General features: G+C 47.7%; 1 protein-coding gene across 21 annotated transcripts in view; it reads right to left on the bottom strand.

The window, feature by feature from the left end:
- Nucleotides 1–3,892: 3,892 nt before the first annotated feature.
- The window catches only part of LOC138191714 (potassium channel subfamily T member 1-like), a 70,366-nt gene continuing 64,840 nt past the window's right edge, over nucleotides 3,893–9,418 (bottom strand). For 20 of the 21 annotated variants that reach the window (XM_069138654.1, XM_069138660.1, XM_069138666.1 and 17 more), the window contains 2 exons: nucleotides 7,565–7,649; nucleotides 3,893–6,918 (listed from right to left, as the gene is read on the bottom strand). In XM_069138654.1, the coding sequence (XP_068994755.1) occupies nucleotides 6,798–6,918; nucleotides 7,565–7,649 (206 nt within the window). In that variant the 3' untranslated portion in view covers nucleotides 3,893–6,797. The remainder of the gene's footprint in view (nucleotides 6,919–7,564; nucleotides 7,650–9,418) is intronic. The other variant, XM_069138655.1, reaches the window with a different exon arrangement.

The following is a 9,418-nucleotide window of genomic DNA, read 5'->3' as shown; positions in this document are numbered from 1 at the left end:
GTGAGACTGTAAGTGTGATAACGTCCAGGCCGCTGACTGTCTTCTAGGTCATAGTCCTTATCGTCCGTTATGACACTGCCGGTATCGTCGTCGGAGGTCTGAGGGAGGCTCGGTTTGAAAAGGGGATGATGCAGAACCTCCTCGGGTTTGATGCGCAGATCTGCATCCAGGGCCAGCATCCTTTTAATCAGGCTCACCAGAAGCTGTAGATCGCTGTGGTGTCCCGTCTTCGATGCAATCAGCAACTCCAGGTCATCAAGACACCGGAGCTTGAAGCATCTGGTTTCGTTTGGTTTGAATCCTGTCTCATTCAAATATTCTTCTGGTGATTTAAAAATCCAGCGCTTTCGACTGTTTTCTTTATAGCGGAAGTATAAATGAGAACCCTGCCCGCAGTCCAGGACGTAGTCCGCTGGCTGGCCCTGAGTTTCCACGATGAATCTGAGAACATCGTAGTCCATGTCCCCGGGGTACATCGAATACCCTGTGGCCAGCTCCACAGCTGTTACGCCCAGAGACCACATGTCAATGGCCTCACTATATGGCATGCGCATCATCACCTCCGGTGCCCTGAAAAAGGTGGTCTGCAGAGCGACACCAGGACGGGCCGCAAACGCCGGATGTGCCAGGCCAAAGTCAATCATTTTAACTTTGATTGGCAGCTGACAACGGTCCACAACCATGATGTTTTCGGGTTTCAGGTCTGCATGTATAATTCTCTGTGATCCCAGGTAGTTCAGGGCCGTGGCCAGCTGGTGTAAAACCGGCTTCAGCTCTACGACAAGGAGACCCTCGAGGTTTCGGTCATTCAGGTAATCGTACAGACTTTGATCAAGGAGCTCGAACTCCAAACAGATGTGCTCCTTGTGGAAGAAAAAGCCGTTCCATCTCACGATATTGCAGGTGTCTGGATCCAGACACCGTAGACGTTTCAGGATGGCGATCTCCAATTTTGCCTGTTTCACAGTTTCAGGATGGCTCTGATTTATCTTAATGGCAACTGTCCTGTTTGTTTCTGTGTTGAGGCATTTGGTTACAAAACCAAAGCCGCCCTCTCCGAGGAAAGCCTCCACTTTGTAGCACTTTCTGAGTGCGCTTCCCTCGTAAATCTTAAGGTCTTCTGATGTTCTGTTCAGTGACATCTTGACGGGTGCACGCGCGCACACACAACACTTCCGAACTGCAGCTGATGATATTTCATCCTCCAGGTGGCGCCACAGCAACATAAATGTGATCCTATTGGATTTTTACGTGGCGTTTACTCGTTTTGAAAGACTGTGTGGACGTTCTAGTTGTTTGGTTTGTCCGTTGTCCTCTGCAGGATCTCATGTGACATCATCTTCATCAGTCAGAGAGACCTCCATCCATCCCTCAGATTTACCCACAACCCCCTGCAGACCTGAAGGTTTGATTCCTCTCACCTCTGCATGCCGTTTCATCTCCGACGTCTCCATGTGTGCTTGACGTGTGCTTCATGTCTGTCGTTGCCTCTAGGAACCGCATCACAGACGAGGGTTGTCCTCACTCTGATTGTTGTCGTCGGTACGTTTGGTGTTTCTTCGGCACATTTCTGTTTGCTCGATCTGAATATTAAAAATCACTGTGACGAAGAACGTGTCTCCGCTGGCTCTGCAGCGCTCCTCTGCCTGCTGCTCGTCGTCACGTGTTTCATGGCCGCGCTGCGACGAAGGAAACGCAACATCAAAACCGTGTTTCCCGGACGTCCAGAAGAAGAGAGGAAGAAGCTGGAGGAAGACCGCAGACCGAGTGACGATCGGCCTCCGGGAGCCCCCGAGAGCCGGGACCCTGAGACGGCTCAGGGGAGACCCCCGGCGGGAGTCAGAGCAAAGTCGGCAAATGCCATAATCCTCACGTCCCCTTTCTGCGTGTCCGAGAAACATCAGGCGACGGAGGCTGAAGCTCGGTGTGAAGATGCAGCCGAGAGGGAGCGGACGCCGGGAGGTGAAGCGGGAGCCCGGACGGGAAACTTCACGCACACCGCCGACGTGCGGGAGAAACATCGCGGTTCTGTCGACACCGACGTCGCGCCGTACCTGAGCATCGGCACGAACCAGAACGGACCCGGAACCGAGGAAGAGTCCGCTGATCGCAGATCACACACGGGTGGAGCCATCGGTAGGATCTCCACCTGGCCTCTGACCGCCGGTCAGTGGAAGGCCAGATGTAAACTGAGAGAGGACGAAGAGGAGGGCGGTGGTTTCGCTGAGAAGTTCTCCGGTGAAGTGAAGATGGAGCGTCCGTCCGGCTCTGATCAGGACACAAAGGACGATGAAAGTGAGAGAAATCAAACAGAAGCTCACACGAACCCGAGATTCTTTCTGGCCTCAGGCCAAAGTGATCAAACCTCTTCCGTCTCTGAGGCTCTGAAGAACACAGAATTAAAGCCAGAGGAGCAGCACCAGGAGGAGGAGATGACCCGGGACCCCGTCACCGAGAGCCAGACCCAAAACCTGAACCAGGAAAACCTCCGTCCAAACCGAGACCTGAATCCTGCAGAGAATCCTGAATTGAAGAGCAGTAAGAGCGGCAACAGAGCAGGTCTGAGACGGGAGGCGAAGCGAGCCGGGGCCGGGGCCGAGAACGGAGGCTCAGCGGCGCCCTCCGGTGGCACCTCGCCCGACGACGAAACGCTGCTGTCCGGCAACGAGTACGCCTTCGTGGACCTGCTGCACGAGGTCGTCCAGAACAACGGCCGCTGGACCAGAGGCAGGTGGAAGCAGAGCCACGGCAACAAGCACGGCAACAAGCGTCAGGACAGAGGTACGGAGGGAGTTTAGAGACGGTCCACCCTAAATATGATGTATTTTATTCTGTCACTCTTCAAATTAAACAAACTGATGCTGCGCTTCTGTGATTTCTGTCAAATTAATTCACTGTTACTACAGTTGATTATCTGAGAGTCTGATGAGAGGATTGATCCGACTCTCACGTTGCTCTGTTGAAGACACACTTGTGATTTTGTTTTATGGGACTCCCACAATGTTAATAAAATCACAAGAGACAGATTACAATAAACAGCCCCAGCTGAAGCACCGTGTGACTTGTAAAGTGAACTGTAAGTGTGACATCAGTTCCTCTTTAGATTTGAAGCATCCACCAGCTCTGCTCTTCTTCCTCACTTTTCCCTGCCACCACCTGACCCTGGAGAGGAGGGTGATGAGGGAGGGATGAGGGAGGGGTGGCTGAGGGGTCCCTGGGTCAGTCTGAATGAGGCAACTGTGGCAGCTCCCTCCCTCCCCCCTGTAGGTTTGTTAACTGCAATATTGAAGCCTCCAGTCTTCCCTTTAGTTTTTTTTTTTTAGAGCCACAGGTGACCATATTTGGACACTATGCCCCGCCCACCTATACTGGCAATGTATTGACTTTTTGAATGGGAGTTCATTAGAGCCAGAGGTTTTTTTTTTTTTTTTTGAGCCAGCCCCTAGTGGCCACTCAGTGTTATTGCACGTTAAGGCACACTGACTCCACTTTCAGGAACCGGAGACTACTTCCACTTTTATTGACAATCTATTGGAACAGTTTCTCAACCAACAGTACATTATCTATAGGGCTTCATCACCTTCATCACCTTACGGTCCAAGGAGGCAACTTGGAGTTCAGTGTCTTGCCCAAGGACACTTGGGTATGTGGACAGGAGGAGCCAGGGATTGAACCACCAACTTTCCAATTAGTGGGGAACCCACTCCACCATCTGAGCCACAGCCTCCCACAAACAGTGACTTCTTAAATCCTAAACACTTTAATATTTATTTATTTTTTGTCTTTTTCCTTTAAGACACTTCCCGGCTAGTCTGGGAAAAGAAGCCAACAGTGCAGCTTCATATTTGACGGAGGTCATGAGTCTCGAAATAAAAACGTCAGCGTCCGTTCGTGATGTCTGGCTGCATGCAGCATTTATTTGTTCATATTCTGTATGTGCAGAAGAAGACTTCTCATAAGAAATAGTACAAAATGACAATGACTCCAAAACATAAAGTGGAGGTAAACATAATACGTTGGCTTTTGATAACACCTAGACAACATGCGTGTTCCATTCATATAAATACACGGTATCAAATAATGGCTCCAAACTCACAAGCGGTTTACTGGATCGGTGGGTTTCTCAAGCTGCGGTACGTCACGCAAAAATGTCCTGCTAAATGTACAAAATGGGTCGTTCGTGGCAAGCTTGTATATCAAAACATGCTTCTTATTTTGTATTTGATTTATTTTTTTTTGTAAGTGTTGACATGCCCCTTGTGGTGTTTGTAAGTACGGACAGTAAAGGAGACGTGACGTGCGGGTCGGTCTGAGGTGAGGACGCGGGAAGACGAGTAAATTTGCACGCGGATTGGATCCTCCATCGGCGGTCAGCTCGCGCGTTTCTCCTCCTCCGCTGTAAACGGAGACTTGTGACGGGGCCACTGAGCAGAGGTCAACAGTAGGTTCAGAGGGTAAAACACACACACTGTGAAGAAAACATCTAAAAAAAACAAAAAATCAATAAAATGAAACCACCTCTAATTCATCTCAGATTCGTCACGCTGTCACTTGATATGAAAAACACCAAATCAAGCTTGAAACCAACGAATGCGTGATAAGTTCCTGCGCGTTTGTCTGCCTGCGTCGCAGGATTGTTTCCACACCGTCCGCCGTGTCCCACAGATTCAGATTAAAGGGTCGTGCTGCTCAGCTCCAGACATCCCGCAGAGCTTAGTGCAAAAATACTTCAAGTCCTCTTTCTCTCTGTCACACCAGAGACCGAAAACAAAGGAACCGAGGATGGAGATAGAAAGTTCTTATTTACAGTGAAGCCAAACAAAAACAAAAAAAACAACAACAACAACACTGAGCTGAGAAATGAAGAGTGAAGGTTGAACCACGGGACTCGTGATCGTCCCACAATACAGCTGGACATTGATCACATTGATCACAACATGACAACATCTGTCAGTCCTACTGACTCCATCAGAGCTCTGAAACTGGAAGATGACCAGAAATAAAAAGAAATAAATAAAATAAAAAACAAAAATAAATAAAAAGTCCCATTAAATGACTTCAAGTTCAAAGAATAAAAACACCACAACCTGACCGATACCGTCAGACACACTTTAGTAATGATTAATTTCAGTATTTTCTTCCTCCCCGAGTGTGAGATGAGAATATTGATGCCGCTCTGTGCTGCCCGACAGTGAGCTTAGCTTAGCACAAACACTGGAGGCGGGGGGGAACCGCTAGCCTCACCCTGCTCTGCCACCTCCTTAAAGTCAACGAGTACCAGCATGTTTAAAAACCGCAAGATATCGCGACATTTCCAGCAGCGAAGTTTTCCTTCACTTCGAGGAGAGCGGTGCAAAAATGTTCTCATCGAAACTCTCAAATCAAGAAGCAAAGTCTGACTTTAAATTAGCTTATTAAAGATTTGAACATCATTGGCACACTTCATAATTAAAAAAATAAACTTTACATAATAGTGAGTTGGCGATGATGCCTTCAGGGGCTCACTGTAAAACTGCAACTTGCAAAACAAACTCATTAAATAAGAAGAGAACCATCTTACTGTCTTGATTGTTGTTGGCCTCATTTGCCATGAATTCCCCCATGAGGGATAAATAAAAGTATTTGATTGACAGCTGTATTTCTGATGTTTGAACAAAGAAAATGAAAAAAAAATACAGCTCATAAAACTACAAGATACTGTATTGAATAATGATAAACACTTAATAAAGTAGTGTGTCTAAACGAGTGTCGTTAACACGAGTTTCTGAACGCAACCTGTATAAAAATGAGTAATTCATCATTTGAGTGAATTGATTTGTCGTTTCTGCTTCGGTCAGGTCCTAAAACAATTCACACTGAGAGGAGGCTGAAGATGGCACATCGTGAACAAATAGTTCAACCGCATTTACAAAGCAGTGAAGTCAACGAAATGGCACAAGGTAGAGCAGACAGGGTGTAACAACAGTGAAAGCAGCAGAGGAAGAAGCGTGTGAAGGAAGAAGCGTGTGAAGGAAGAAGCGTGTGAAGGAAAGAAGCGTGTGAAGGAAGAAGCGTGTGAAGGAAGTGGCTCCAGAGTGTTTTCAGAGGCGACTGCGTGTCATAGAAAAGTTTGCGCTCGTAAAGAAAATGAGAATCTTGTCTGGGAAAAAAAGTCAAAGAATAAACGAAGGTAACAAATTAAGAAAAGTGGACTGTAACTACACGATAAATGCTTCAGATGGTAGGAATTCGACGCGTTTCCCCTCGTCTACGGAGAACATGGTGAGAGGTGGAGTTGCCGCGTGTTTCAGATCTTTTTGTGAGTTTGGGTAGAAACAGGAAGTCGGCCTGAGAGACGGCACGGCGGCAGCTTCACCCCCGAACCTCACGACAAAGAGCTCTGATCTGTCCTTTGGTTGGTCGGATGCAGCCTGTTTCTCACTTTCTGATTGGTTTGCGAGGGGTGTGTGTTAGTTTGTGTGTGTGTGTGTGTGTGTGTGTGTGTGTGTGTGTGTGTGTGTGTGTGTGTGTGTGTGTGTGTGTGTGTGTGTGTTAGTCGGGCGGGGTTGATGACGAGGCACTCTTCATGCGTCCTCCTGTAGCAGCTCGGTGGGAAACAGCAGGTGTCTGCAGGCCGTCTTCTGACATGTTGATTGTTTTGCTTGTGGTCGGAGGCTGAGGGACACATAATGCACATTCGTTACGGACGGCCGTCCTCGGCCCGAGACCGGCCTTCACCTGTGAGAGACAAATGTGCCCTGCCGGCCTGGGCGGGGCTTAAAGGTTAAGGGTCGGGGTGTGGAGGACTGACGGGGGTTTCAGAGGTGAGTCTCGTCCCTCGTCTCTGTGCCGAAGTCCTGCTGGTTCCTGGTGCTGCGAGCCTGTCCCACCTGGGAGTCCTCCGGCATGTGAGCCAGGGGGTCCGAGCGGATAATGTACCTGGAGGGACAGGACCAGCGTTAGATGGTAGCACGGAGCAGGTTTACTATAAATGGAAACACAATGTTTCCCACACAGACTTGATGTCATCTGTCCGTCGACCGAACGCCACGACCTCCGTTACAAATTAAAAGCCAGGTAGCTTTTCACATACTATGATTTGAACAGGTCTGGTGGTTCTTTCAGGGGACAGAAGGTCCCACTGGTGGGAGCAACTTTGGGTTTCAGGTATATCTCATGTTAAAGTGCCTTATTTTACTCTTTTCAAACTCTCTTGGATAAACGCTGAATGTGTGCACAGCTGTAACTAAGGAAGGACTGGAGCTGGCTTCTACTGATAGCCTGCGTGGCGTTTAGGGAACACGGTAAATTGTAGCTACAGTAAACAATCAGGGTTACACTCTCCCCCTCTAAATGCAGGAATCTCTGCATACACATCGGCTGCACGCTGCGCCAGCCACAAGGACGGGTAGGAACTCATTTTGAGAAAGCAGAGCGATTGTTAAAAGTCAACAACATTCTTGTTTGGTGCCCCGGGACAACCGGGAACATTATAAAAGAAAAGGTGCGTGTGATTTATGAAGCTGCAGCCTGACGACACGTTTCCTGCATCACAGATATAATAGTGTGTTGTTTTTAGACTCACACTATGTCGTTGAGCTCCAGCACGGTGTCCGGAGGAGGGTTGATGAGGACGTAGGACAGCGTGTTCTGGTGGTCGTTCATCTCGTCTGCGAAAGGAGAGACAGAGGAGACGTTCAGAGCTGCTCCGTCGCCCTCCCTCGTCCTCCTCCACGAGACACTACATCAGCCAGGAAATGAGCCCGCTGACAGAAGGACGCTTTCAGTCTGGACGAAGGCAGAGTGACGCCCGAACAAGAGACGACCGGGTGCTACAGAAACTCGACACTAACAGTGGCGGGAAAAGATTTAAGAGATGCTTGTGGCAACTGTTAAATACTATTTAATAACTGCCGTGACAGGTACCGGTGGAGGGAAATACGAGGGTCAACCAATAAGTTCCAGGACAACTGCTCCGGAGGAAGCAGGAGGAAGATGTAACTCTGATGAGTAACTGGTACAAATGTTGTGGCTTGACAGTCATCGGTTCCTGAGTTACAGACGTTTTAGTGATCAGTGAAGCGGATGTTTTCTATCAAACTCTGGAAAGCAGAGATCCTACAAATGGTTCAGGAGGGCTGCGACCATGAAACAACGAGCGTGGAGAGGAACGTCGCTGTCCGAAAACAATGAAAAGCTCATCAGGTCCGGCGCCCGGCCAGGTGGGCTTCCTCCGACGCCGGCGGGGCGGTGCCGTGACTTCGTCCCCCCGGGGGAGGATCCGAGTGAAACCGGCTCCGCTGTGACGTCCTGAGGCGACTGAGGAAAAACGTGGAGTTGAAATGACCCAAACTGTGCCGACATGACAGCGCGCCCGCTCGGAGCCCAATCATTTAGTTTCTCGCCCTCAGCAGCAAGTCGTTGCTCTCCACGACGACTTCTCACCGGATCCCTGAAACTTCTCTCTGTTCCCCACAAGTTTTTCACAAATGTTCGCTCTGCTGGAGTTCCGGGTGCGTAAAACATCTCGGACTCACTCCGGTCCGCTGATCACAGAAACGTGTGACTCGGGAACTGATGATGATCAAGCCGCAACATTTGTACCGGTTAATGATTTGGAATATATTTCTCCTCAGACGTCTCGGGAACTTATTGATTTAACCTCGTAAAAAGTCATATATAGAAATACATTTTGCATTTCATTCAGTTAGTATTTTGTCTTTACTCATACTGGGTTTTTTTGTGTGTTTTTTTTTAAATGAGACCAATATCAATATTAAGGTAACGACAGATGGGCAGATATGTGAACACATAACAGAAACTAACAGTCTCGGTGGGGATCCTTCAGATTTAAAAACATATATTTTCGATGCCAATTGAACAGAGCATTTTACAGCTATAAAGTAAGTGTGTCGGTGCTGCCTGTTGGATGGTGACACTAAAAGGACTTCGAGCTCACTTTGACATTTCTGTTGTGTGATTTCTTGTCTCCTCGGCTGACACACAAATCCTGATTCAGCTGCAGGAAACCAGTCCCGGATTTATTGACCCGACTCCAATTATGACATGCAAACGATTTGCTATTCACTTAACAGTGACTTTTGTGTGTGGCAGATTATGAAGCATAGTTCGTTAATCATTTAATTATAAATGAAAAAAAAACTAGTTTTTGTTCAGCTAAAACATTTATTTGTATAATTTGATGATAAAACTTTTTTTTATTGAAGTGTTTTAATAATCATCTTCTCATTCAGTCCTCCATGTACTGTTGGCTGTCAGGTGTTTCTGCATTAAACATCTACATAAACTGTAAACATGAACAGTTGTAACGAATGTCTTTCATTGCTTCACGACATAGTTAACTGTTCTACACTGTGGAGATCTATATTTCAGAATATTTAAGAAGAATCGATGAGAGGAAACTAACTTTTAATGTTCA

This window comes from Embiotoca jacksoni, unplaced genomic scaffold (assembly GCF_022577435.1).
Source record: "Embiotoca jacksoni isolate LCO1_2020_lvr unplaced genomic scaffold, fEmbJac1.0.p SCAF_8, whole genome shotgun sequence".
Lineage (NCBI taxonomy): Eukaryota > Metazoa > Chordata > Actinopteri > Embiotocidae > Embiotoca > Embiotoca jacksoni.
The sequence above is the reverse complement of the archived record's forward strand: the minus strand, read 5'-3'. Positions and strand labels throughout refer to the sequence as shown.